The following is a 27,787-nucleotide window of genomic DNA, read 5'->3' as shown; positions in this document are numbered from 1 at the left end:
TCCTCTCCACTCGGCGGGGAGCACGCGGGCTCAGGGGCCACTAGACCATGCTTGCTGTCTGGGCTCCAATTCGCTTCTACTTATGGTGATCGCGTCATCACCCTCTGAGTCTCCCGGCCCTCTTCAGAAAGATGACCTAGGACTGGTGAAATGGGTCAGCAGGTAAAGATACTTGTTGCTAAGCCTGATGACCTCAGTTCGATACCCGGGACCCGCACGGTGGAAGGCGAGAAATGACTCCCGCCAGTTACAATGTACCCCTCAATACGCGCGCCTACACATGCACGCACACAATAAATGTAAAACAATAACGAATTTTTAAAAAGTGGTTTAAGTGGCGTTTCCCCAAGCTTAAGAGCGACGAGTTTCCTTTGGTGTGGCTGTGGGTGGTGGATGCTCTTCTTGGGTTGCGGGGAGCGACCCGCAGCCAGGGCGGGGACGAGTTAGGTGGCACCAGCAGGATCGCGGATGGCGCCGACACAGGTGCCCGGCGGTTTGCGGGGGAAGGGCACCAGCTCCTAGCGGGAGTGCAAGCCTAGGCTTCCTATTTCGGGAGCAAGGGGTGTGGGCCACGCTCATCATGTGATGCGAGGGCTATTTAAAGAGGCCCTCCGACCGGGAGCCGTGGTTCTTGGTGCCTGCACGCCTCCTCCCTCATTACACCATGGCGGACGCCTTTGTCGGCACCTGGAAACTAATAGACAGCAAGAATTTTGATGACTTCATGAAGTCACTCGGTGAGTGAACTGCGCGCGCAGGATTCCGGGTGCGGAGGGCCGTCAAGCCGGTCTTAACGCTGAGTTCCAGCTGGAGTGCCCCGTGTGCCTCCTGCACGCTCCCTGCCAGTGCAGGCTGGGAACACCCGCGCGCGAGGGTGGCGTGGACTGGAGCATCCCGGCTTCCTGGGAGGGGGCTGCCATGGTCCGACTCACCTGGGGAGTGAGGGATCTGGGGAGAAGGCGCCTAAGGGGAAGTAGCTGTGGCTGCAGAGGTCCGGGCTGGGAGGCGCTTTCTAGGAAGCAAGGTGTGTGCTCTGGAGGTGAGAGAGGAGTTGAGTGAAAGAGCAGCAGGCCCGGAGAGGCTGGCAGCAGGAGGAAGCAAACAGGAGCATGGGTGGCCTAGAATTGAATCCGGAAAGGGACTAGAGCAGGTGTGATTGTATTGTAGGAGGAAATACCTAGTAGTCCCGAGGAAGACCAAGGAAAACCAGTGAGTTCCATCTGGGAAGATGTGAAGACACCTGGTCAGTCAGCCATGGCCCCTTCCCCTCCATGTTGGGGTAGTGAAGGTGCCCTGGTTCTCACCAGTGTGTTCATGTGCAGTGTGTGCAACCCACTCCCTGATCAGTGACTGACACGCTAATGCAAGACCACTGCCACACATGGGCTTGCCCACAGCACCGGTCTCCACCTGTGCAGTGCCAAGGATAGGGTGAAGAAAGCTGTAGTGTGGGATACAGCAGAGGGTGCCAGAAGCAAGGTCAAGAGCTGTGAAGGGGGAAATGTGGTTTGGGGATAGGGAAGAGTAAAGCTTCTGAGAACCTCATTAGTAAGATCTGGGAAGATAGAGCCCCACTCCTTAGTTAGGAAAACAGCCCAGGGCGAGCAAGTTCCTCATCTGATGGGAATGCCCAGGATTTCCTTTTGTCGTGACTGAAGACTGAACTTAGAGCCTTGTGCATTCCAGGCAGGCATTCTACCACAGAATCACACCCCCCGCCGTTCCCTTTTTACTTCCTGAGGCAGGGTCTCACTAACTTACCCAGGCTAGCCTCGAAATTGTAACCTGCTAGCTCAACCTTCCAAGTAGTTGAAAAGCCAGAACCACCTAGAGTTCTTCCCACTTCAACATAGGCTTGCGAGTGGCAGATGATGACCCACTCCCCCAGGGCTGGCCCTACCCCTTCCTTTCTTGCCTTGGCCTTAGGTAAAGACCCTTCCTGTGAAGTCCTTGGCTATATCATTCTAGTCTGCTAGGCTGGGATGGGGGAAACTAGGCTGTGCCATGGCTGAGCTAGGTTCTATTCCTTCTTCTGAAGGAAGAGGGCTGGATTATGACATGTTGAGGGGTGTGTGGAGGTTCCTCTCACCTATTTCTGGATCTTTTCTGAAATGGTCCCCCCCAAAGCATTTTTGTCATTTTGGTTCTGGGGGTGGAACCCAAGGCCTTGCACACGCTAAGCAGACACCATGACTGCTGAACCTCTGCCCCAGCCCGAGCTCTCATCAGCACCTACCCTGAGAACCCCGCATCCTCTAGTTTGGAAGCTGGACTTTGTTTTTGTTTTGAGACACGGTCTCACTGTGAAGCCCCGCTGTCCTCTGCCTCCCCAGCACGGGGCAACAGGCAGGCACCCACACCCAGCGAGTTGGCTGGTCTTGATAGGGTAGGGAGTACTAGATTGCCCAGGTTCAGTTCTTTCTCCCCAAGCCAAACTGCTAAGTACTGGAACAGAGCAATGGCCTCCTTTCCAGCCTTGGTGTTCCTCAGTGCTTGCTGTCTTCAGGCCATTGTGCTTGGGGTGCTGACAGAAACTAGGGTCTCCAGCAGGCTGAGTACTTGATCGTCCCAAGGGGCACCCTCAGAGCAAAGCAAGCTTCTTCTGTTACTCCATTTAGCCTGAACATATAAAAGGGCAGAAGCCCAGAGAACAGATTCACCCCAGCTCTCAACCAATAACTGACTTCATTACACCCTACACCTGTGGGTGGGTCTTGGGAAAATAACTGGTTCACTGCTGAGGACCAGTTCACTCAGACACCAGCAGTCAAAGCCTTAGCCTACAGAAACAGAGGTTCTCAGAACAGAGCAGGCCAGCCTAGTATAAGTGACTACAGGTACAGGAGGTAGCTCTAGCAGTTTGGGAATCTAGGCCTCTAAACAGAGATGTTTGTTTGTTGTTGTTGGTGGTGGTGGTGGTGGTTTGTTTCGCTTTTTTCAAACAGTGTCTCACTATAGCTCACGTCCTGGAGCTACAAAGCTCAAGCTGGCCTTGAATTCTTGGCATTTCTCCTGTTTCAGCCTCCTGAGTGAGATTATAGGCACGAGTCACCATGCTCGGCTTGTTTGACTTTGGATAAGACAACACACTCTCTAGGCCTCATTTGTAAATTGTGAATAGTAAAACCTATGCTTAGGGCTGTTTCGGGCATTACTTGGCTGTCCATGGAGAGCTTCCAGCAAATACACATGGCCAGGTGGATATTTGGAGGCCCCAAACAACAGGGAGTCAACAATGGAAGATTCTGAGGAAGCTGCAACCCAAGCAGGGGGAAGGCTTGGCCTACCGGGTCTGTGTCCTTCACCTGCCTGTGGACACCTGGGAATTGCCCAGGTCTCAGACCCAATGCTTATGTCAGGAGTCTCCCTAGGACATCAGCTCAATCCTGAAGTCGGTAGGACTCCCTTGTACCTCTGACCCGAAGGCTTTGAGCTGTAGTATGCTACACACAGAGGGTAGGACACTGACACGCCCCGGCTTCAGGGTGAAAAACAGCAGACAGTCCTTATCCAGGGGACTCTAGCCTTATCCAGGGGGGTTGACTATTTCTTCTTCCTTCAGTCTGTGGTTTGAGTGTTCAGGAGGCCAGGGGCAGAAGCTGCTCTGCTCTGGAAGCGACACAGGGCTTAGCAGCTTCAATCTGATTTGTGACCTTGGGCTTAAACTCCGTCACAGTGGTTTACAGCTACAAACCCTTGCAGGGACAGGACTGAGGGGCCAAACAGGCAGTTCATACCCTGAGACCTCACTCTGATTTCCACCGTTGTTATCAACATTCCTCGTGTTTAATATGAGTTCAACAGCTGCAGAGCTAAGGAAAAGACTGAAGGAAAAAAATGGCCACACAAAGACACTGGCTACTATGGTCCTCCTTCCCCAAGATGCCTCCGAGCTTGTACAACACCTCTCCACCCCAGCTAATTCTTGGCTATCTGCCCCTGTCCTTAGGTGTGGGCTTTGCCACCAGACAGGTGGCTAACATGACCAAGCCTACCACAATCATCGAGAAAAACGGGGACACTTTGGTCATAAAGACACACAGCACCTTCAAGAACACAGAGATCAGCTTTCAGCTAGGAGTGGAGTTCGATGAGGTGACGGCAGACGACAGGAAGGTCAAGGTGAGTCAGAGAAGGGGATGGAGGGTACTGAGACACTGTAGGGGAAGAGGCTGGCCCTCTCTTAGCTCCTTGGCTTTGTATCCCAAGGGGTAGACAGTCAGAGATTTAGACAGTTCAGTGTTGGGTGCCCCAGGGGCTAAGTACAAGCTCTGGCCTAGTTTCTCCTCGCCCTCTTGGGAGGGATCTATCAGCTGCCACTTGAGTGGCAAGCCAAGATGTTCTCCTGACCTTGTGTCTCCAGCCCCAGCTGGGTGACCTTGTGCACCAAGGTGTGCAGTAGCTCTGAGGACTTCAGCAGCCATGGCTGTGACCGGAAGCGCTTCAGGAATGATGCCCAGAAGTCAGTGCCCTGGACCGAGGTCATCCAGGCTCTGTCAAGCAAAGGAGGCAACTGGGAACAAAAGCCTGAGCCCTGCTTCTGCAGCCCCAGGCTAGGCCACTGCCCTTGACACCAGGGCAATGCTCCAGGAAGGGCACTCACCAACATGAACGTTGTGGGTGCCTGTAGTCTCCAAGTATTGATTTCAGGGTATGGGAAGGAGCACCCACCTACCTCCAGCGTTGCTCAGTTGCCTCATGGTGGTTATCCTGGCAGCTTGCTCTAAACTTCCCAGCGGTGGTTCAGGCACAGAACCTAGGGTTGTTGACATCTGTATCTACAGATTGTCCCTATACCAGTATCCCCCGCATCATAACCCTAAGTTGATCTCTTTAGCTCTTTCTCCCACAAGGCTGCCTCCAGAAAGAACAAGATAGGTACTGGTCTTGCAGATGCAGACGAGCTGAAGCTGAGCCCAGGACCACACAGCAGGCTAGCAGTGGCACAGGGGATGGTGCCTGAGATGAAGGAGGCTTAACTACATCCTTGAACTTGCCACCTTTTGTGGGACCAGATCCCACACGAAATACAACAGTGGTCTGCTGGGATGTTTGGGCCCAAACCGAACTGCTGAGTTGACAAAAGCCAATGGGGAATTCCAGAAGGTGGATTATAGACAGTACAAGAGATGAGCGATCAAATACAACCATCACCTTTCTAAACGTGCACCCCATAAACCCTGCTGAGTTCCCTAGTTCTGGCCTACAGCTCCCAAATTCCTAGAGAAGAGAAACCTGGGGAAGCTGCCAGACAGAAACCAGCTGATAGTGGCTGGCAGCACTGGGGACCAGATGGGCACTGGAGCCGGGGTTGAAGAACACTCCAAGGACACCTGGTCCTAAGACCTTGCGATTGCTGTTCTTTTGCCAGTGGAGGGGGTCACGTGATATAAACTAAAGGAAGCCTAATTTTCCAATACATCCCAAGGATCTTTTAGACACGGATATGCACAAGACTCAAAAGATCTTCTGGATTCCTCTTTGGGTAGTCTCAGAGAAATGGATGGGCTTGACGGGACCTGGGACTGGGCTCTACTGAGCTACACCTCAGCCTGAGGTCCTCGCACCAGTCAGCACTGGTTAGGCTCCTGGTCTGTCTTGCCCTTTAGTTCTGGCTCTGGTCACAGCTTAGGCTCTACCTCTTCCCACAGTCAACCGTGACACTGGATGGAGGCAAACTTGTCCATGTGCAGAAGTGGGACGGGCAGGAGTCTACGCTAGTAAGGGAGCTGTGTGACGGCAAACTCATCCTGGTAAGATGGGCAGCGGCAGGGGTGGGAATTACACACAAGCCTTGGTTCAAGTATCAGCCTAAAGGCCGCCCCACTCTGGACAGACACATTGCTTTAGTAACATCAACCGTGAGGGCTCCTGGGAAGACAGTGTATTCAGAGCCAAAAGCACCATCCAAGTGGGAAGAATGCAGCAGGTGCCCATGAACGCCTCCTCCTGCTTGCTCTTTCCCAGGAAGAGGAAGAAAGCAGGGCCAGTTGGTCCCAGGCTCTCTAGGAGCAGCGGCCACCCCATCCTCTCCTGGGTGGACCGCAGACATCTGCAGCAGCAGGGTCTGCTGTGTCTGGCTTCCTGCAAATACCGATGGCCTAGATAGGGGATACACCAGGACTGCAGATTTGTTCTGGGACAGGTTTGAGAGCTTCACCAGGAGACTGCAGCTTTGTAGATGGCACCTGCACCAGAAGCATGGAGTGCCATGTCAGCACCACAGACCCATCTGGCTCAGTGGAACCTGTTAACTGTATCCCAGTCACATGAGACTGGGGTCCCCAGTGAGTTAGGAGTGACGTGCCTAGCTTTGGTAGGGAGGTGACAACAGGACCATAGTCACCGGGCAGTTAGAGTAAGGTGACCACAGCTTGGCTGTACTGTACCACAGTCATGGGTAGTTAGGGGAGGGAGGAAAGGTTGGTAGATTAGCGTTTTTCTCAAGGCCCTGGATCTTCTTATTCACGTGTTTGTCTACTATGTGCCAGACACTGCCTTAGTAGGCAGGTGCTAAACACAAAAGAAAGAGGAATTGGAATGTGCTGGATCTTGACGAATTCACCTCTTCTTTCAAGGGCCCATTTCCCCCAAAATCATTAAAATGGGAATTATAACACCTATATTAAAAGGTTTGTATCAGGAAAAAAGTCAAGTTTCTGGCACATAGTAGGTATTCAAGTGCTGTTTAGGATGAAGAGGGTGGGGAGCACCCTCTCTTGCTCTGCCCCATCTGACCCTGTTTTTCCTTCCAGACACTCACCCATGGCAATGTAGTGAGTACCCGAACTTACGAGAAGGAGGCGTGAGGCTGCTACGCTGTCGCAGACTGTTCCTCTGCAGCTGGTTACCCCTCGACTCAGCACCATGTTGCCTCATTTTTTTTCCTCTGGTGTTTTGTATAAATACACATTGGTTGGGATTTTTCTGGAGAACAGGGCACCAGCCTGGATTCCAGTTCCCATTGTGTATGTGGTTTATTTTTTAAAACTGTACCCAAAGGGTGCTCCGAGGTCAATAAAGCAGAGCCAAGGCCACCCAGTTGCTTTTGCCTTTGGTCTTCCTTTCCTTTGTGCCCTAGGCTGAAATGAGAGCCTGTAAGCCACCAGGAAGCAGCACTGGTAAGAGCCCAGGTGGACAGTCTCCTGCCACCGGTGAGGGCACAGCAGCCCTGTACAATCCTTTATCCTGGCTCGCCATGGTCGGATAGCTGTCTCTGAGTGACCACTTCACACCCACTCTGCACAGAACACATCTGGACTGACTCTACAGTGTGCTATGGTCACCCTCCTTCTGGAGTAGACTCAGGACAAGGTCCGGGGATCACTGTGGTGGGAGGAGACTGCTAAGTTCCCATTCGTGCCCCAGCGAGCCCCCAAGGTTACAGTTTTCCTGGTTTTCTAATCAGTCCAGGGGATGAGGTCTTCACTATGGAAGAGGGGACTCAAGAGTGATCTCAAGAAAGCTGTGATTTGCTGGGTGGTGATGGTGCACACCTTTAATCCCAGAACTTAGAATGCAGACAGGCCTCTGTGAGTTCGAGGCCAGTCTGGTCTACAGAGAGAGTTCTAGGACAGGCTCCAAAGCTACAGAGAAACCCTGTCTCGAAAAACAAAAACAAAAAAAGCTGTGACTTTGTGACTTCTAGTGGCCTTGGTTTGTGCCTCAGCTTGGCTTCTTTCCAGGGTCTCGGATGGCATATTAAGTGTATTCTGTGAACTAGTGTGCTAAGTCTGTAGGTGACTCAGGAAGGATCATAGGAATAAAGCCTTCTGGAAAGTTTAAAACCAAACACATTTCCATTTATGCCAGGAATTTAAGTAGAGACCTGAAATGGAAGGGTCGCTCACACAGTGATGGACAGAAAGCAGAGCAATGACTGGCTTCAGAGCACTGGTTCAGCAGTCACTGCACACAGCCTTCACTTTGAGGGAATGGAGACGGGGAACAACACTTCTCCCTCCTGCTGCCAACAGGCTGCGGAGTCCACCCACAACTGGTCCCAAATAGCAGGCAGGCGGGCCGCTCACCCACAACAGCCAGGCTCACCTCCACAGTAGCACCTGTGGCTCTAGCTTGGACTCCTGCAAAGAAACCAGCTCTGGTAGTGGCAGCCGGGGACGGTACTAGAACCTTCTGCTGAATGAGAAAATTGTGTACAAGAATGCAATGGCTGCAGGGGTCACTTGCAAAGGGATCAGAAGCAATAAAGAAAAAACATTTTGGGCGCTTCCCTCTAGCTTCTCAAGCTGCTTGCTGCACGAGAAGCCATCTGAGACCACAGGGACAAAGTCAGTGGGGTGGGAGGCCATATTCTCACTACTGAGTCTTTCCAGGAGCAGGGCTGCTGGAGCCACGGCCCAGTCTACCCTCATTCCTTATGCTTCTTGTGCTTCTTCTTCTTCTTCTTTTTCTTTGTAGCCTTGCTGTCTTTAGACGCATGCCGTGCCTTCTTGCCCACATCACTCTCAGAGTCAGAGCTGTCACAGTCAGACGACTTCCTGTCTCTGTGTTTCTTTTTCTTCTTTTCCTAAAAGGAAAACGTAAAGTTTCAATATGTGTGTATATCTCCTTTAATAACAAAACCACAGCAGGTGACCAACAGGTGAGATGTACCACACTCTGTACAATCCCAAGGACTTTGGAGGTAGGAACAGGAAGATCAGTAGTTCAAGGTCAAGCAGGACTGCACAGAGAAACCACGTCTCAAAAAACCAAACCAAAACAAAAAGAAACCTGGGCAAAGAGGCACGTGCCTATACTAATCCCAAGCTGCAGGGGCAGATTGGGGAGGGTGTGCACAGCGAGCTCCAGAAACAGGCAGTGCATGCTATTACTAGTTTTCTTCTCCTAAGGCTTGCACACAGTTCTTTGTTAAGAAGATGTAAGATGTGAACTACTTACTACTTTGTATCACACAGATTATGTTTTTAAAGGGGCAATTTCAAGGGGCTCACGTATTCTCACCACATCACTGTCAGAACAGCCACTAAGATTTGCCTAAGGAAATACAATCATCAAATAGTTTTAAATAACTCAGCACCAATAATTCTACATACACTAATCATTTAAAATAGTTTAAACGTGAAATTGACCCAAACAATTCATACTGTTTTAGTAATGTGAGAGACAGTGTTATGGAAAAAGCTCATTTGACTCTTGGTGGAACGGGCATGTCCAATTTTTCTTACAAAAATAAATTAGCAACCTATTATTGAGAAATGCCCTATCCCATTTCTGTCCAAAAAAGGAAAGTCATCCCCCCTCTTCCCTGAAGTGGTACTGGGGATAAAACCCAGCATGCTGTGACTGTGATTTACCCCCAGAGTCAACAAACTGTTTGGTTTAGAATTCTGGTTTAGAACTTTAATCTTGAATTCCTGATACCCATGTAGTTTTATTTGGGAAGAGAAAACTTATCTTCCCAGTCTGTTCCCCACATCTCTCTATTTTTTTTTTCCTTAGCAGATATCTGAAAATCCATGTTCTTCAATGATTTTATTTAGGAGAGTGTTGTAAGTGATATATTTGAATTTGGCTGTTCTTATACTGTCTTCTGTTGACTTTGATACATTGTACAGTAGATTGGATCATTGCATTTTTTTGTCTTTGAAATGTATATTTTGTCCTTATAGATGATTTTTCAGGCATGACTTTATAGTTGGCTTTTAAAGGTAGGAACCAATAAAAATTTAAGGAAAGCAGTCTTACCTACTGACCTAAGTGCACTAGATTGAGAATATTTGGGCTCATGCTTATTTTTAATGAAGTCATGTTCATTTGAGTGTGGAAAGTTATGCTTTATAGATAAAGAAGGAGCTAATACAGATGAAATAGAAGCAAATGAGAGAAAAGAAAGAGAAATGCAAGCGACAGTAAAGCATCTGTGACGCTCACGCCTGGAACAGCGCTGGAGGCCGAGGCGCTTGAGACCGTCTGGGGTTACATAGCAAGACCGGGCTTTGTTCTTCAAAGAACAGAAACAAAGGGGAGTAAATGAAAGTGATGGGCCATAGTCTCATGACCTTACCTACAAAAATTTACATTTACATTTTGAAGATAATAAAGAGGCCTCGAATGGAGGAGTGTGCTGCTTAAGTCTTACAGCAGGTTGGAGACAGGGCCTGAAGGAACAGCCACCATCACCAAAATCCCAAGAATCCAGAAATAAGACCATATCTACCAAGGGTCTAATTGAAATCCGTACAATGTGCTGAAATCTGGTATTAATAAAATGTCAAAATAGCATACATGGTTAAAATAAAATACAAAAGTATGTTGATTGTTCGAGGTGAAAGTTAAAAGAAAGCCTGCTCAATCATTAGGCAAATTGGAAAATCATTTTAAATAAACAGATGACATCATTACACAGCAAAAAAAAATCCAAATGAGACAGAGAGAGAGAAAAAGAGAGAGAGAGAGAGAGAGAGAGAGAGAGAAACTAGGACTCTCAACATTTGTAGATTTTATCTTATTTAAACTGTGTTAAAAGTGTGATGATGTGTACAGCACAGACATGCTACCATGTTTACACACACTTGTGCATATTTAGTACCCAGAAGACTCCTGGCTCTGGAGTTGGTTGCAGGTGATTGTGAGACAGACACCCAGTGGTGTGGAATTGAACTCCAGCAGCACAAGAGCTGGGTTTTATTTTTTTCTGTTTTTTTTGTTGTTGTTCTTGTTCTTGTTCTTGTTTTTTGAGACCGAGTTTCTCTGTGTAGCTGTGGAGCCTGTCCTGGAACTTGCTCTGTAGACCAGGCCGACCTCGAACTCAGAGATTCACCTGCCTCTGCCTCTTGAGTGCTGGGATTAATGGCGTGTGCCACCATTGCCTGGCTTTCAGTGAGTTCTTAGCTAGCCTGGTCTACAGAGTGAGTTCCGGGAGAGACCCCATCTCAAAATAAATAAATAAAAATGATAGATAAATAAGTTTAGGTCAATCTTTCCAACAGTCAAAGCAACAGGAAAAGCAAGTATTTGGGGTGGGGAGTTTGGAGCAGGATCTCAAGCAGCCCAGGCCCATCCTTGAATTCCCGACTCTCCTGCCTCAGCCTCCAGAGCACTAGAAATGCAGTAGTGTTTGAATTCTTTGGAAGAAATAGGTATACCAGGCTTTCCTTTCTGCCATTTTTATATTATTTATATAAGTGTTCACGTGCACTCCATAACTTTCAAGAGTCAGTTCTCTTTCCCCTGGGGATCCAACTCAGTCAGGCCTCAGGCTTGGCAGCTGGCTGCCTTTATCCACTAAGCAATACCACTGGTCTCTCCACTATCATTTGTAATTAAAACAAACAAGCAAAAACTTCACAGGGAAGCCTACTTTACAGGGCATGGCACAGGAGGTCCAGAACCCTAGAGGGGTTAAGCACGGTCATAGAGGATGGGGGAACAGTCCTGATCCCCCGGAGGCTGCCAGAATATGGACTGGAGACTGTTCCCTTACGGCGGCCCCACGGATGTGCTGGCAATGGAAACGGATGGCCTCCCTTACCCCAAAGGGTAATAACTGTCTTGAGCCACATGTGAAGGAGCTTTGGAAGAGAGCATGGTCAGAGGAGAAAAGACGATTTTCTCACTCACACAAAGAGACGGCAAATGCTGTGACGGATCAGCATGGACCAACATGTCAAGACTCTGCAAATGGAACTTTTTCTTTTTTCACAGGGGGAGGTCCTAAAGTTAGACACCTCTACACACAACCACGTCACCAGTGCTAGCAGCACAAACCCAGAGTGGGGTCCTAGGCTTCTGGGGGGGCGACCTGGGTAGTACTTCAGCACTGTGTAAGTTTAAGTATCTACACTGTTTCACCAAAATTCCCCAAAGGAGACACAGGAAGAGGGATGGACACAGAAAAGCGAGGCCCTTGCTCCTGCAGGCTTTCTGGCCAGCATCCTGCAAACCTGTTGGCCTGGGTGATGCACCAGAGGCTCCAAGCTGCCTTGTGGTGGAAAAAACAGCAAGCCAGGTGTCACGCAGACTCAGCCCCGAGTTCTACTTCCTACTCTGCAGCCTTGGCAAGTATCTCACCTCACTGAAGTCTAGCTGCTGCAAATGGAAAACAGGTAAGAATAGCACCCATGTCACACGGCTGTGGGTATTTAATGAAATAGTATCCATGGTGTGGAGAAGTTGGAAGCACTAGTCCAGATTACAGTGGCAGGGTTGCCATCTGCCTGAAGATGGAAAGATATATCTCCTGAGAGCATGGCCCCTCTTCCACCAACATAACAGAAGGCCCCACAGTATGGTGGTCAGAACAGCAATCTTAGAATAAGACAGTAGAACTCCAGCTCCGCCACTTGCGTTGCCCTGTGGCTGGGACGAAGGACCTGTCTAAACAGCACTTACTCCGGAAGATGCTATGAGGACGAGTGCTAAGCCCGACACATCACGGCGCCCAGCAACACCTAACAGCTTCCCTTCCACCCAGCGCGAGTGACTGAGCCCACAACTCTGTGCACACCAGGCAAGCGCTCTACCATGAACTTACGTCACCACCAACTACAAGTACTGTTTCTTATTTCAGTAACTCCCAGGGTCTTCTCAGTATCAGTAAATAAGTACAACAAATAAGTTAAAGTTTTCTTCAGTAAATACTGTAGAGAGTAGAGGAAATGCTTCTTAGACCTATATTCCCAAACTCTAACAACCACGGCCAGGAGGAGCTGAAAGGTGACAAGTCCATGGCTTAGTTTAAGTCTAGCACCTTCCTGGATACTGTGGGCTGGAGAGCCTGGTGAGGTATGTCCCATAGGCAGGCCACAGTCCTGGGAAGTAAATGAGCCGACAGCCTGGCTTAGCCTGGGGAGGGGAGGATAAGCATAACACTGCTTTCATATCCCTTATACTATAATACTCTGTCAGCTTTTTTAGTTTAGCCTTTATATTTTCAGACAGCCTCACTATTTTCCCTGGTTGGCCTGAGACTCATGATGTAGATCTTAGTTCTGCTTCCCCAGTGCTGTGACTACTGGCACCCCCTATGGCCAATTCTTGAATTTCACTTATTTCATCAATCAGCCAAAATGGGCACTCCTCACCCGATACCACATACCTCATATTTCTACTAATTTACTTCAGAGACATGAAGAGTATCAACACGCAGATAATTCCCACATGTCTATCTTTTACTTTGGCTTCTCCCTGAATCCTGAAGTGTATCAAACACCTATGAACAGTCCCTTCAGGTATGAAACAGGCACCTCAATTCCTATGCCTTAGCCCCTCTCTCAAACTTAACCAGCTCTCATTCCCATCTTCACAGGCAGCAATTCAAACTAATCCTAGACATACTCCAAAGACAGGGTTTCTCTGTGTAGCCCTGGCTGTTCTGAAACTTGCTCTGTTCATCAGGCTGGCCCTGAACTCACAGAGATCCACCTGCCTCTGCCTCCCGAGTGCTGGGATTAAAGGTGTGCGCCACACTGCTGGCTCAGACTAAAACCTTGATTCCTTTCTCGTGTTTCACCTCAGATCTTTCAGCTACAGTCCAAAACTCATGACACCATCTTTATCAGTCCCTTTCTACCTTACATCCAATCTCTCAACAGATTCTGTCAGTTCTAGCTTCAGAACACCCATGAGCTCCTTTAGAACACACCCATGAGCTCCTTCAGAACACCCCCATGAGCTCCTTCAGAACACCCCCATGAGCTCCTTCAGAACACACCCCCATCGGCTCCTTCAGAACACCCCGCCATAAGCTCCTTTCTTGTCATCTCTACAGCTGTACCAGCCCCAGTGGCCTCTCATCTGGGTTGGTGGTATCTGTCAACCTGCCTGCTTTTAGCTTCACTTTCTGACCAGCTAGTTTCCATATAGCAGCCAGAACAATCTTCTAAAAAAGACAGAGGCAGGTGGATCTGTGAGTTCGAGGCCAGGCTGGTCCAGCCAGAGACACATGGTAAGACCCCGTCTCACAAGAGTCAGTGAGGCTGAAGTCCTCACACCAGGGCCCTCCGAGGTCTCTACACCTCCACTCCTTTCACTCACTCCTATTCTACCCACACTGGCCGCCTCACTGCTCCGGAAGTATGTCAGACTCATTCCCAGCACCCAGCTACTGCACCGCAGAAGTCCTCTCTCTCCACTTATCTAAGTCATTTGCTTCCTCACTTCAGATAAACGTACTTATCCCCCTGCCTCAACTCCTCAGGTGCTGGGATAACAAGAGCACACCATTATACATGGCTTCAATGATAGTTCATAAGAGTGGCCTACCCAAATAGCACCCTATCTAAATGCCAAGACAGGCTGGGGTGTAGCTCAGTGGCAGAACGCTTGCTCACCATGCACAAGGTGCTGGGTTTAACCTGAATGCCACAAAACAACTCCAGAACTATTTCTTCCAGGGCATTTGCACTACTTGATGTTACTGTCACGTAGCATTTGTTCATTGTCTAGCACCTCCATTAGATCACAATGCATTTTCTTCATTTTGTACCCCAGCGACTAGAAGAGAGGTACAGACAACAGAAGCTCTATTAGTGCATGAAGCTGAAGTATAGTGTGTGTGTGAAAGGAATGGTGGAAGATGATATTATATCACAGAAATGGAAAGAGAATATCTGGGTGCAGAGGCTCCACTTGTAATCTTAGTATCTGACAGATGGAGACAGGAAGACCAGGCATTTAAGATCACCCTCGTTGGAGGCCAGACAAAAGGACACACATGGCGGGGGGGGGGGGGGGGGAGGGCACTCAGCAGATAAAGCACTTGCTGTACAAACCTGGTGACCTGAGTTCAATCCCCAGAACCCCCAGAAAAGTGGAAGGAGAGAACTGGCTCTGTGAAGTTGTCCTCTGACCTATAAACACATACTGTGGCATATCAGGCCAGCACTCATACATCATGCGTACACTGAAATAACACATTTTGAAAAAGGATTTGAAGTACCAATAGCATCTGAGCAGCTCTGTGCTGGTAGACCTGGTAGTCTACTTTACACAGGCACCAGAGGTTCCCTAGATCGTAGGGTAGCATGGCCAATGATGCTCCTATTTCTCATTCTTCTGTAAATGGCATAGGAGACAGCAATTGCATTTCTGAAGTTAAATATAGCTATTTTACTATAATTAGTAGGCAGCCTGGTCCCTAAGGTATGCATTTCCTCATAATCTGTCACTAATTTAGAAAGATCCATGATGATCTATAAGTCAAAGAGGATGGCAATCTCAAACTGCAGATTGAGAGGACATTATCCAAAGAAGGGGCTGGCAAGATGGTTCAGTAGGTATAAAACACTCCAAATCCTATGGTGGAAAGACATCCCAAAAGATGTCTTCTGACACACACATACACTCATTCACACACACCATGGTACGTGTGCACCCTCACTTACTTACACACACAAAATAAAATGATGAACTAAATTAGAATTAAAAAAAATATTATCTATGGGTTTGTCAGAGGACTGTGGAAATATACAGCACATGGCAATTGAATTCAGTTGCCAGCCCACCAGAGAAGTGACTCTGATGGAGGTCAATCCTGTCCGGACAAAGCCTGCAGGACCATCGACTCTGGAAACTGTTGCAGCTTGGTGTCTCCCAATACCTGCATTGTAGTGTGCGACTCATGTGATGTGTGTATGTTATCTCATGATTATATCTCAGTCTTATGGACACATATATCTGTGCGTGATCATCATGAATTTCATTTAGCTATATAATTCTGATATATAGGAAATATACTAGGACATGCTTCCTAACTAGATCTATTTTCCCACAATGACCCTTAAAAGGTCTCTTGTTCTTTTTGTTTAGACTAACTGCACACAATTAGCTCACTTTCACCTCAGAGCAAGTTCAAACTAGATTAAAGACTTTCTGTAAATAGATCATAAGTTTAAAACTGTACAGCTATGTCCAAGGTCAAAGTTGCAGACGTCCAACCAAGGTTGCAATACAAAGCACCCTAATAAAGCCATGCAAATTCTTCTCTTGCCAGTCTGTTGACAATAGACCTATGCCTCAAAGTTTGTCACTGGGCACTGTAGCCCATCCCCGCCCCTGTCTGGTTATGGTCTTACTCCTGCAACTTTGGAACCTTGGGTTGTCATGGCAATGGCTCAGCTCCTTAACTGCTTACCCTAGGCATGCACTTTTGACCAATGAGAGGTAATTCTTATAATTTTTTTTTTATCACTTCAAGGCTCCTGTATAAAGAAGAGTCTTTGGGCTAGGAGGGAAGAAGCTAGGAGGAATTAGTAGTAGGGAGTTAGAATAGAAGAAAAACAATAGAGACTGGTTCAGAAAAGCAGAGTGAGAGAGGGTGAGTTCATTCACCCTCAGATATCCTAAGAAAAAAGTCCCTTTCGCTTGCTGTAGCATCCAACCTGAACCCTAAAGAGGGTCGTGGGGCTGGACCCCAAAGGCTCTCCTTATGGGTTCATCATAAAAACCAATTCCTATTTTACCATTTTATAACCAGTTCTATTTATGACTTTGCTTCCTCTTGTTCTAATTACATCTAGCAAATGAGTCACTGCTTTCAGACACTAGGACAGACACTGCCATGTTCTGTCCTGAATACACTGCAAAACGGACACACGATGGCTGTGTGGGTCAGGACAAGACTGCAGGGCACGTATGTTCAGTGAAAGCGGGTAGGAGAAAGTTAATATTCCCCGCCAGCAGCAGCAAAGGCAAATCCATCTCTCTCTACACTGAGGGGAGGAACCACAGAGAAATATGGGGTCTAGCTACCCCCCAGCCCAGAGAGATAAGAGATTAGGGAAGTGTGTTTAAGAGTACTGGAGCTAGGTGCTGTGGTGAAGGAGCACTCCAGAGGTGGAGGCGGGGAGGATCAGTTCAAGGTCACCTGAACTACTGAAGTCTGAGTTCAGTCTGTGCTATGAGACCATGTCTCCAAACAGTCAGGACCAATTAGGAACTGGCGTGTCATCACCTTCTATTTTGAGGAGCTGGGCATCACCCCATAGGGAACCTTGCCAAAGATCACCACAATCCCACTCTGCAGCTGAAAGAATGGTGGTGTTTAAACTTACACAGTCCCTCATAAGTTCCCAAGGACCTCAAACAGGTTTGGAAGACTCAAGCCGAAGTCTAAAGAACTAGGGAGGCCCCCAGGTCAGAGAGATGGAGAGAGACTATACAAATCAGTGACTTTCACACTGCTTGGCTAACCCTTTTCCCTACCTGCAAAATGAGAATAATCCTCTGTGACGGTGCCACTGAGGGAAAGATTACACCAGGGCTTTTCACCGCTGAAGCTGGCAATGCCTGACACAAACGACCACTCAATGCATTTTTTAAAAGCTGGGTATGGTGGCTCACATCTGCAACCCCACTACTCAGAAGGCTGAGGCAAGTGGGTCGCTGAAAGTTCAAAGCCAGCTGGGGCTACACCAAAAAAGCTGGTGTGATGGTGCACATCTTTAATCTCAGCACTCAGAAGGTAGAGGCAGGTGATCTCTGGTGAGCTTGAAGACAGCCAGGGCTACATAGTGAGAGACCCTATTCTCTCCCAACCCCCAAACCACCACCACCACAACAGAAAACCCAACAGAACAAAACACAGTCATATCCCCAAAGTTAGGGAAACAGCTACAGAAAAGCACAGTTCTTCCACTTCTCTGCACAGCGTGCCACAAATCTACTTTCTGTACACTAAAATCTGCTCTGTGAATCACTGTGCTCTAAGCAGTAAAGAAGGTAACTCCAGCAGATAAGGGTTCTTTCCACTGATGGGAACAGGTAAGTACTTCCTGGAAGACAATTTGATAAAATCCATCAAGAAGAGTCTTACAGTCTTTACTTGTTTATTTACTGGGAGTTGTTTCGCCTACCTATGTTTATGTGCACCACGTGCATGCTGGGTGCCCATGAAGGTCCAAAAAAGGCTTCAGATCCGGAACTAGAGTTATGAATGGTTGTGACCCATCATGCAGGCTCTGGGAATCAAACCCAGCTCCTCAGCAAGAGCAACAAGTGCTCTTAGCCACTGAGTCATCTCTCCAGCCCAAGAGCCCTACTTAACTCAGTAGTTTTTGTTTGCTTGTCTTCTTTTTTCCTGTTGAGACAGGGTCTCTCTCTTTGTAGCTCTGCTGTGCTGGAACTCTCTATGTCCACCAAGCTGGCTTTCAACTCACAGGGATCTACCACGCTTTTTCACCCCTAAGACAGAGTCAGAGACTGCAGCTCCCAAATGTTTGGGACTCACTGTGCATCCTACAGTGCCCCTGAACTTGTGGCAATCACCTGCCGCAACAAGATTACAGGTGTGACCTATTACGCCTGGTTCCTTTAATTCAGTAATCTTCTTTTTCGGATTTATTTTTATTGTTTTTAAAAATTATGTGGAATTTTTTGTTGTTGCTGTTATTGTTTGTTTTTTCTAGACAGGGTTTCTCTGTATAACAGTTCTGGCTATCTTGGAACTCACTCTGTAAACCAGGCTGCCTTGAACTCACTGAGACCCACCTGCCTCTGCTTCCCAACTGCTGGGATTAAAAGAATGCACCACCACGGCCCAGCTAAAATTATGTTTAAATGTATGCCTATCTGTGAGTGCAGACAGACCACAGAGGTCAGAGGTGTTAGACGTCACTGGAGCCAGAGTTACAGGTCACATCTGACATGGGTGCTGGAAACTGAACTTAGATCCTCTGTAAAAGCAAGGCAAGCTCTCATCCCACGAGTCAGCTCTCCATAGCCTCCCCTCTTTTGATAAAATTTATTTCTTTTTATTTTATGTGTATGGCTGTTTTGTTTACATGTATGCATGTAGTGCCCTTGGAGGCCAGAAGAGGGTGTTAGATTCCCCTGGAACTGGAAGCAGGTAGTTGTGAGCCATCATTCAGTAGGGACAACTGAACCCAGGTCCTATGCAGAAGCAGTCAGTGCTCTTACCTACTGGGCCGTCTTCCCAGTCTCAACTCAGTAAACTTAACCCAGGAACACATATCCAAAGAAAAGTAAGGAGGTAGAGCCAGGGTTGAAGTTGAAGTATGAAGTGTCCAATAATATTTAAATTAATTAGAGCTAAGCACGCCTGGGAGGAGAATCAAGAGTTTAAGGTCATCCTGAGCTATTTAGCAAGTTTGAGGCCAGTCTGGGCTACAAGTTGTCTCAAAACTAACTAACTAACTAACTAACTAAATCAATCATTCAATATTCATAGCCACTGAGTAAAATATTATGTGGGTTTTTTTTTCAAGACAGGGTTTCTCTGTGTAGCCCTAGCTGTCTTGGAACTTACTCAGAGATCTACCCACTATATGGCTTTTAACATCAAGTGTTTTAAGAACACTTAAGGATACTTAAAAATAAGAAAAGTGAAAAAAGTAGGGAATAAACTACACCTACAATGATCATAATTTTATATGTATATACATCTCTTTGTATTGTTAGCTAAGAAAAAGGTTAGAATATACCAAAACTACCAATACAACTCTCTCTGGAAAGATTACGAGAGCTTGCTTTTTTCATTTTTCACTGCTTCTAAAATACACAAAGCTTTTGTATTTTAATACCTTCAAAAATGTGATAAATAAAAGCAAGCCAGCCTTACCTTCTTTCTTTTCCTGGAAGAATTCTTTGTGGGATCAGGCTTCTCAATTCCTTCTTCCTTTGCCTCTTCTTTTTCCTCTTCCTCCTCGGGGATCAGAGAATACTTGGTTCCACCTGGCTGCATGAAACAGTCTTTTGCAAAGTGGCCTGTGGAAAAGAATCAAAGGCTAGAGAGGGAAAGAGCTGCCCCGCTCCGCAGGTGGATGCTTCCCAGGGACTCCTGGCAGAGACCACTGCTTCAAAGATATTACTGAGTTTATCTGGAGTGACGTTTCTGCCACCTCAAGGTGGCAATGCTCACTCAACCTGGCCAGGCGAGCAGCTGGTGTTAGAGCTGCAGGAGACACTGGTGCTGCTTCGGAAATGGCAGAAGATACGAGCAAGAAGGCTTATGCCACCCTCCCTTAGCAATGGGGCTTATTAATTTTTAAAGCTCTATTTTGGAACTTACTCCTGACAATGAAAGGTTGCTCCAGAAAGCAGAATGCTAAACAGAGGGAACTGAATTGCAGGCCAAGCCCTAAAGGAAGATAGCTGGCAGGAAGTGGGCACCCGATCCAAGCCAACACACACAGAGACAGACACAGATGCCCAGGGTGACAGAGAACTCAGACTGTCAGGCTGGCAAGGGCCTCAGAGATCATGAAATCCAACACATCAGATACGAAGGCTGAGAATTAAGTAGTTCAGGGCCACACAGCAGCAAAGCAAACACTTAGCTCAGGTTGGCTGTTTCTCCCTCTGGTGTTGCTTTTGATGCACTGAAGCTAAGCACCTTCATCCTGACCTTCACTGGCTGGGTCAAACTCTATTTCTTGTCATTCTTCTCTGCTCTGTGCAGCATCAGATAAGTAAGGCGGTCACACTGAGCCTGTGGTGGATTGAGGATCTCTTTTGCTGTTTTTGAAGATAAGTTGCTTTTTGTTTTGGGTTTGGGTTTTTTAAATTTTGCACATATATGTGAATCTGATATGAGTGCATATTCCCAAGGAGACCAGAAGAGGGCGTCTGATCCTCTGAACCTAGAGCTACAGGAAGTTTCTAGGACACTTCATCTCAAGAGTAGGAAAGAAGTGCATGGAGTAACTACAGAACTATGTGTAAATGTGTTTGAGTTCTGAGCCTTGAAGTTAGATGGGGTCTGAAGAAGGGACACAACAAGTTTTCCAAATATCTGGAAATACTCTAAATACCAAATATCCAAATATTACCACAATATCCTCAAGGGCTATTGCTTCTTTCACTGTTACAGTCTCCTTCTCACTCCACATTAATAAAAAACAGTGACTTAAAACCCCACAAATTCAGGGCTAGAGAGATGGCACAGCAGTTAAGAGCATTGGCTGCTGTTCCACAGGACCCAGGTTCAATTCCCAGCACTCACATGGCAGCTCACACCTATCTGTAACTCCAGCTATAGGAACTGACACTCTCACACAGACATACATGCAGGCAAAACACCAATGCTCATAAAATAAGTAAATTGAAAAAAAAAAACCCACAAATTCAACCAGGACAAAATCTGCTACCAGTCATTGCAGAAAAATGAACAAAGTGTGATGGATGGAAAGCTAGGGAGGAGAGGTGACAAATTGAGGTCACTCTGGAAATAAGAAGATGGCAATCTCTCTCATTACAGTTCTAATAAGGGAAGTCAGGCTGAAAGCTTTTAATATTTGAGTAAGACTAGAAGAAACCTGAGGAAATAGAGCCAAAAGGAAGTGACAATCCTCTATCTTTATTTCAGAAAAGGACAGTATATTCAGAATTCTGAACTTAAAGAGATAAAGATGGAGAAGAAAGGATCTAATTTGGATCCTTAGGGAATGTATCTTCAAGACAGTTAATTTCTAGAGAAGAGTAATTGTGCTTGGGGATAAGTGTGGCTGAGGGCAGCGTGAGTGAGTGCAGGCTGCGGTCAACTGAAAAACACACCGAGCTAAACTAGGTCTCCTTCAGCCAGCAGGGAGCACAGAGGAGGAGACAGGAATGGCAGACGTCCCGTACCTTTGCAGCCACACTTCTTGCAGGTAGTGTTCAGGACAGCCTCAAGGGTGATCTTCTGCCCGGTGTAATCCTGGAAGGAGCGTCTCCGCCTCTCTTCTTGTCTGTAATGAAAGAGATCCTGAACACTGGCACTTTTCAAAGATGTGGCCAGATATATTACAACGTAACGCTGTTTGTTGGTTCTCTGTTTCGTTTTTGTCAAGGAAGAAAGAAAAAAAAAAAGCATTGGGTAGAAAGAGACAGTTAAATAGCTCCTTCCTTTTTTCCCCCCTTCATTTAGAATAAGCTTTGTTATTGTTTTGTTTTTTCTAGATAGGGTTTCTCTGTAGCCCTGGCTGGCCTGGAAATCACTCTGTAGACCAGGCTGGCCTTGAACTCAGCAATCCGCCTGCCTCTGCCTCCTGAGTGCTGGGATTAAAGGCATTCACCACCATTTCCTGGCACAAATAGGGCTTTGAATGAACAATTATGAAAGAGATTAGGTCTCCCCTCAATAATATGAATGAAATTAAATGAAATTTATACCCTGGTAATGCTGAAGCATGCATGGGCAGGCCGTATATGGTAGTTCTGTTGAACTTGCCCATATTGGGTTTCATGGTCTAAAGTGATGAGGACGACTGACCAGGTCTCTTCCTCAACCTCAATAATATACAGGAAAGATATTTGAAAGTATAATTGCCAGGTGGGGGTGGCACCTTACAGGCTTTCTAAAAATCAGGTCCGAGTTCCTTACAAGACCTAGTATTGGGGCTTTTCACTTTGTCTCAAACTGACTTCTCCAGCCTCCTCTTTATTGACTGAGGCCCTGGCCAGTGAGTCAATTCTACTTTTCTCAGTGGTTGAGTGTCTCTCCTTAGGCAGAGCCCCCCTCTGAAATGCCCTGCCTCCCTTACTCTACCTCCACATTGTACTCCCCAAACATTCCAAGGTTCCTCTCTTCAAGTCTTCTTCCCTGAATTCCTAGGCCACAGGTGATTTTTATTTCTAATCCTGCCACACTTTTAACGAGCATAATCTCCTGTCTAAAAGACACACACGGAAGGCACTTATAGTAAGTATACAGAGCACTTAGTTTTCACAGTCCGAACTTCCCCATAGAACCAGCACTGGGGTTGGTAATAACACAAACAACCTCTCTTAAAACAGACATCTCAGCCCAGTGGCGGTGGCGCACGCCTTTATCTCCAGCACTCAGGAGGCAGAGGCAGGCTGATCTCTGAGTCTGAGGCCAGCCTGGTCTACTAAGTGAGTTCTAGGACAGGCAAGGCTCCAAAGCTACAGAAAAACCCTGTCTTGAAAAACAAGCAAACAAACAAACAACAAAAGCCAGTCATCCACGCTCAGTGCTAACGCTCAGTGCTGGTCATCAAGTCTACTCCTAGGGTAACCGCCGTTCTTTCTTCTAACACAAAACCACGTTGATGGAGGAGTGTCTATGTGTTACTTTCATTATTAATAAAGATACTGCCTTGGCCCTTTAAGAGACAGAAAATTAGGTAGGTGGAGTAGACAGAACAGAATTGTGGGAACAAGAAAGCAGAGTTGGAGAGACATTTCAGGCAGTCGCCATAGTGAGTCGCCATGATTCTCCTCTCTGAGATGGACGCAGGTTAAGATCTCTCCTGGTAAGCCACACCTCGTGGTGCTACACGGATTACTAAATATGGGTTAAAGGAAGATGTGAGAATTAACCAATAAGAGGCTACAGATAATGGGCCAGGCAGTGTTTTAAAAGAATACAGTTTCCGTGTAATTATTTTGGGCAAAGCTAGCCAGGTGGCGGGACACAGCCCGCCGTTTCCTTCTACACCACGTTCTCTTTACAGTAGCTGGCAGTGATGGTAGACACCTACAATCCCAGGACTGTGGAGTCTGAGGAGAAGATCACAAGTTCAAGACTAGTCTGAGCAATTTAGCAAGGTTCTGTCTCAAAATAAAAGTAGTAGAGTACTTAAGATGTTAACAGTTTTAAGAATACACGCCTAGCATACAAAAAGCCCTAGTTCCAACTTCCCGTATCAAAAGACATATCTACACACACACACACAGAGAGAGAGAGAGAGAGAGAAACAGAGAGAGAGAGAGAGAGAGAGAGAGAGGATACTTCCTGTATAGTTTTATTTTTTGTGAAATGTATCCACATTGTTGTCTATAGTTATGAATCATTTATTCTCATTGGTATATGGTATTATTTTGCTGTTGTCAAAGCCTTGACCTTACAGAGATCCACCTGCCTTTGCTGGAACTGAAGGCATGTGTACCATGTCTAGAGAAAATATGGTTATTTAAACACTTTAAATATGGCTAGTGTGACTAACAGATAAGATATTAAAAGGCTGGAGCACTTTCATGAGTTAAGAGTTACCTGCTGCCTCTTCCAAAGGCCTGTGGTTTTGATTCCCAGCACCCAAAAAGATACTGGCTTACAATCATCTGTAACTCTAATTCCAGGGGATCTGACACCCTCTCTTGGACTCTGAGGGCACCAGACACAAGGCACACAAAACATACATTGCAGGCAAAATACCTATACAGATAAAATAAAAATGAAAAAAAGATATTAAATTTCACTTACTTATTTCTACTTTTTGAGATACTGAAGACTGAACCTAGGGTTTACTCCACACTAGGCAAGTACTAGACTGCATACAGGCTTCATCCCCAGGCCCTTTTTACTTTTTGTTTTGTAAACAAGAGTCTCACTAAGCTGCCTGGGCTAGCTAGGGCTACAGGTCTGCACCATCAGACCCAGTTCTTAATTTTACTTAATTTTCATTAATTTACATTTCAATAATGCCATGTTATTCGCAGCTACCTAGACATAATTTAAGTCCTGAAATATTTGCACCAAATGTCTGGCCTTTGCCCCAGAAGAAGCTAAATGCATAAAGAGCCATTTATCTGGTATGGGTTATAGGAAATTGGTCCTACGAAATATAGTAAAATCTGAATAACAAACCAAGACAGGCATCTGGGAACCACAGAGGAAGCCACTCGCTTATGGATTCAACCCAGGTGTCTTGATTTGAAGAGCAGTTTTAAGTGGCCCTGAGAATCAACCCCAGAACTCTATTTATTCTAAGGCACCACAAGCCCCCCAGTCCTCCCACACAACCTTCAGCTCTGATGCCACTGTGTCGGTCAGCAGTGGTTCTCAATCTGTGGGTCACGACCCCCTGGGAAGGGTTGCTCATCCTCTCAGTGGTCTCCTTGCTTCTGTGTTTTCATCCCATCCACGCAATTCAACTAGTGTGTGGCGTGTGCCAGTGTTAGTAACTGACAGGAAACAAATGAGCAAAGAGCATATGCCTAGGATTGTACCAGGCTTGCGTTTCAATCCCCAAACACCACCATAAACACTGGGCCACAATAATGAAAAAGAAAGCAAGTGGGGACCCGGGGAGACAGGTTTGATTGGTCACCTCTCCCACTCACGGGACCCCCTGACGAGCTGTTGCTCTTCTGCCTGTGCCTAAAGTCACTGCACTTCCTGCAAACACTCTTCCTTCTCCTGCTTCCTGAAAATACCACATCCATTCCTTAAGACCCACTCAAATGTCACCTTTCTCTCGGAACATCAGGACCTGAAATAAACTCCACTCGAGCGACACCGCTCATGATGACTCATACGGCGAACAAATAACAAGTGAACGCTCTGAGGACAAGAACACAGCTGGGGAGTGGTGCACGCCTGGTCTTTAATCCCAGCATTTGGGAGCCAGAGGCAGGTGGACCTGAGTTCAAGGCCAGCCTGGTCTACAGAGCAAGCTCCAGGACAGTCAGGGCTACAAAGAACAACCTCATCTCAAAACCACCCCCCCACACACACACCAAAAAAGAACACTAGACATTGGGGACACTGGACACCACAGGAGGCAAGGGAGGGTGAGGCAGGCACTCTGAGCTCATGGGCCAGACACATTCTTCCAACGATATAGTGTCAGTTCTCAGTCCTGGGAAAGGCAGAGGCACTAAACTAATGACTAAGTAGCTATCTATTACTAAATGCTTATGATAGACTTGACATTAAGATGGCTACCCTAATAAGATTTTCTTAATATGATTGTCATTTTTATTTCATTACATTTATTATGTGTGCACAGTGCATGTGTAGAGGGCAGTTTGCTGGAGGCAGGTCTTCCTTCTCTTAGGTGGGTTTCACTAGGCTTTATCTCAATGGCTCTCATTCTCTTATTTTGAGATATATCTCATTATTTCTGTTTATGAAAAAAAAGTTTGTGTTTATCGAGATTAAGGATCTGGCCAGGCAAGTGGTGGTGTATACCTTAAGGTACTAGTATTTGGGAGGCAGAGGCTTGCGGATCTCTGTGAGTTCAAGGCCAGCCTCATCTACAGAGTAAGTTCTAGGACAGCCAGGGCTGTTAAACAGAAAAAACCCATCTCAAAAAACCAAAAAGGTGCCTGGTGGTGGTGGCTCATGCCTTTAATCCCAGCCCTCGTGAGGCAGAGACAGGCAGATCTTTTTGACGCCAACCTGGTCTACAAGAGCTAGTTCCAGGACAGGCTCCAAAGCAATATAGAGAAACCCTGTCTTGAAAAACAAAACAAAACAAACAAAAAAAACTCAAAAAAAAAAAAAAAAAAAAAAATCTGTAACAGACCTGCCTGATGCCACTTGGCTCACAAGGATGGAAGTCACCCCAGGCCTATCTGGGTTCTCAAGGCATGGGCTGGCTGAAGGCACTTACGGATCTACACGGTCCCTTGTGGCCCTGGGCCAGAAGAGTGCCATTATGATGAGCAAATGTGTGTTGAAGAAACTGGGAAAGATAAGCAGAATGGTTCATGTGCTGTGGAAAGAGGCAGAACGGAGGAAGCAAAGGTGGAATCTGTCCAAGACCATGTCTGGAGAAGAACGTGCAGTCGTTCCGTCAATTCCATGCTGCGCTCCTGGATGCACACAGTTTATCACAAGTTCAGCCAATAGCGTCTACACAGACAGCCTGCAAACAGAAAGGCTTTTCCCTTCCTGTCCTTTGTTTTTATTTTACTTGTTTTGTAGTTTACCATTATAAGGGTGGCTTTGAGAAATTCACAGATGGTTTGTTTTCTGGGTTTTTAAATTATTTTATTTTACCTTTATGTGCATTGGTGTGGCGGTGTTGGCTCCCCTGGAACTGGAGTTACAGACAGCTGTGAGCTGCCCTGAGAAATTCACAGCTTTTTAACGAATCTGCAGAGCACAGGACTTTTTGGAGAGAAAGAAATTTATTACACCACAATCAGAAAATGCCAGACTTTAACACTTCTGGGTGAGTTGTAAGAGAACTGACAAGTGTTTTTATGAATAAGCAGACTGAAAAATACATTGATACTTAAAAGTCAGACCTGCAGAAATAGGAAGGCTTAGTCACACGCAGAGGCTAGAGACGTGGTGAGCAGGGGCATGTGCCTTTAACACTGGGTCCTACACCAAAGGATCTGACCCATATATTTTGCTACCCAACTACAGGTTGCTGTCTCCAGCTACAAACTAGAAATATGAAGGAAGCAGAAGACAACGCTTAACTCACGGTTAGTGTAAGAACCCACAGGCGCTGATGTCCGCCTGCCTGTGACTGCTACACAGTGTGTTCTACTCTCTTCCTGTCAGATAAAATGCCTAAAGGAATTTTCTCAGAAACTATAGACACAGAGCTTCCACTTTTTTCTGCAAAGAGATCTCATTCAAATTCTGTTCATTACTCTTTGTGGGTACGCTCCCAAGCCAGGATCTCAACATGAAGCCCAGCATGGCCTCAAGCTCACTGTGTAGCTCAGGCTAGCTTTTAGCTTCACATCCTCTTGCCTTAGTCTCCCAAATACTGTTAATGTGCCACCACATCTTGTTTATTAATCAAATGATGTTGCTGCCAGAAAGAACATGATGTTTAACATCAAAAAAAAATCAATTGAATAATAGCAAGGTTAACTTGAAGCTAAATGTGTGATTTAGCTAACTTGCTTGAAACTCTAGAAATAGTTAATAAACCCCTTAAGGGACTGTGTGTGTATGTGAGTGTATGTACAACTTTATGAGTTGGGTCTCTCCATCTATCTTTACAACCCCTCCCCCTAACACCACCAAGCAAAGGGTCTCAAAGATTAAGCAACTTTGGGACAGAAATTCAATAAAGAGACAAGAATGGTAGCACAGCCTTCAATCCTAGCACCTGGGAGGCAGAGGCAGGAGGACCTCTGTGAGTTAGAGTCTAGCCTAGTATAATACATAGTG

General features: G+C 46.6%; 2 protein-coding genes across 2 annotated transcripts in view; one reads left to right on the top strand and one right to left on the bottom strand.

The window, feature by feature from the left end:
• Window positions 1-414: 414 nt before the first annotated feature.
• Fabp3 (fatty acid binding protein 3) lies at window positions 415-7,041 on the top strand. Its single transcript, XM_038334280.2, has 4 exons — window positions 415-737; window positions 3,950-4,122; window positions 5,652-5,753; window positions 6,756-7,041. Exons 1-4 carry the CDS (start codon window positions 665-667, stop codon window positions 6,807-6,809), a joined length of 402 nt encoding a protein of 133 aa, XP_038190208.1. The 5' UTR covers window positions 415-664; the 3' UTR covers window positions 6,810-7,041.
• Window positions 7,042-7,775: 734 nt separating this feature from the next.
• Window positions 7,776-27,787, bottom strand: part of Zcchc17 (zinc finger CCHC-type containing 17) — a 49,704-nt gene continuing 29,692 nt past the window's right edge. Inside the window, 3 exon segments of the mRNA XM_038334279.1 lie at window positions 7,776-8,530; window positions 19,544-19,689; window positions 21,550-21,650. Coding sequence (XP_038190207.1) covers window positions 8,372-8,530; window positions 19,544-19,689; window positions 21,550-21,650 — 406 coding nt within the window. The 3' untranslated portion in view covers window positions 7,776-8,371.

Source organism: Arvicola amphibius, chromosome 6 (genome assembly GCF_903992535.2).
Source record: "Arvicola amphibius chromosome 6, mArvAmp1.2, whole genome shotgun sequence".
Classification (NCBI taxonomy): domain Eukaryota; kingdom Metazoa; phylum Chordata; class Mammalia; order Rodentia; family Cricetidae; genus Arvicola; species Arvicola amphibius.
This window is presented reverse-complemented; position numbering and strand designations above follow the sequence as displayed.

What these genes read in the sequence shown, in the direction of transcription:
- Fabp3 (XM_038334280.2), top strand. Translation starts at nt 665, where the DNA reads ATGGCGGACGCCTTTGTCGGCACCTGGAAACTAATAGACAGCAAGAAT. An exon ending in CAGACGACAGGAAGGTCAAG is followed by an intron (nt 4,123 to 5,651) that starts GTGAGTCAGAGA and finishes CTCTTCCCACAG; the next exon opens with TCAACCGTGACACTGGATGG. An exon ending in GTGACGGCAAACTCATCCTG is followed by an intron (nt 5,754 to 6,755) that starts GTAAGATGGGCA and finishes TTTTCCTTCCAG; the next exon opens with ACACTCACCCATGGCAATGT.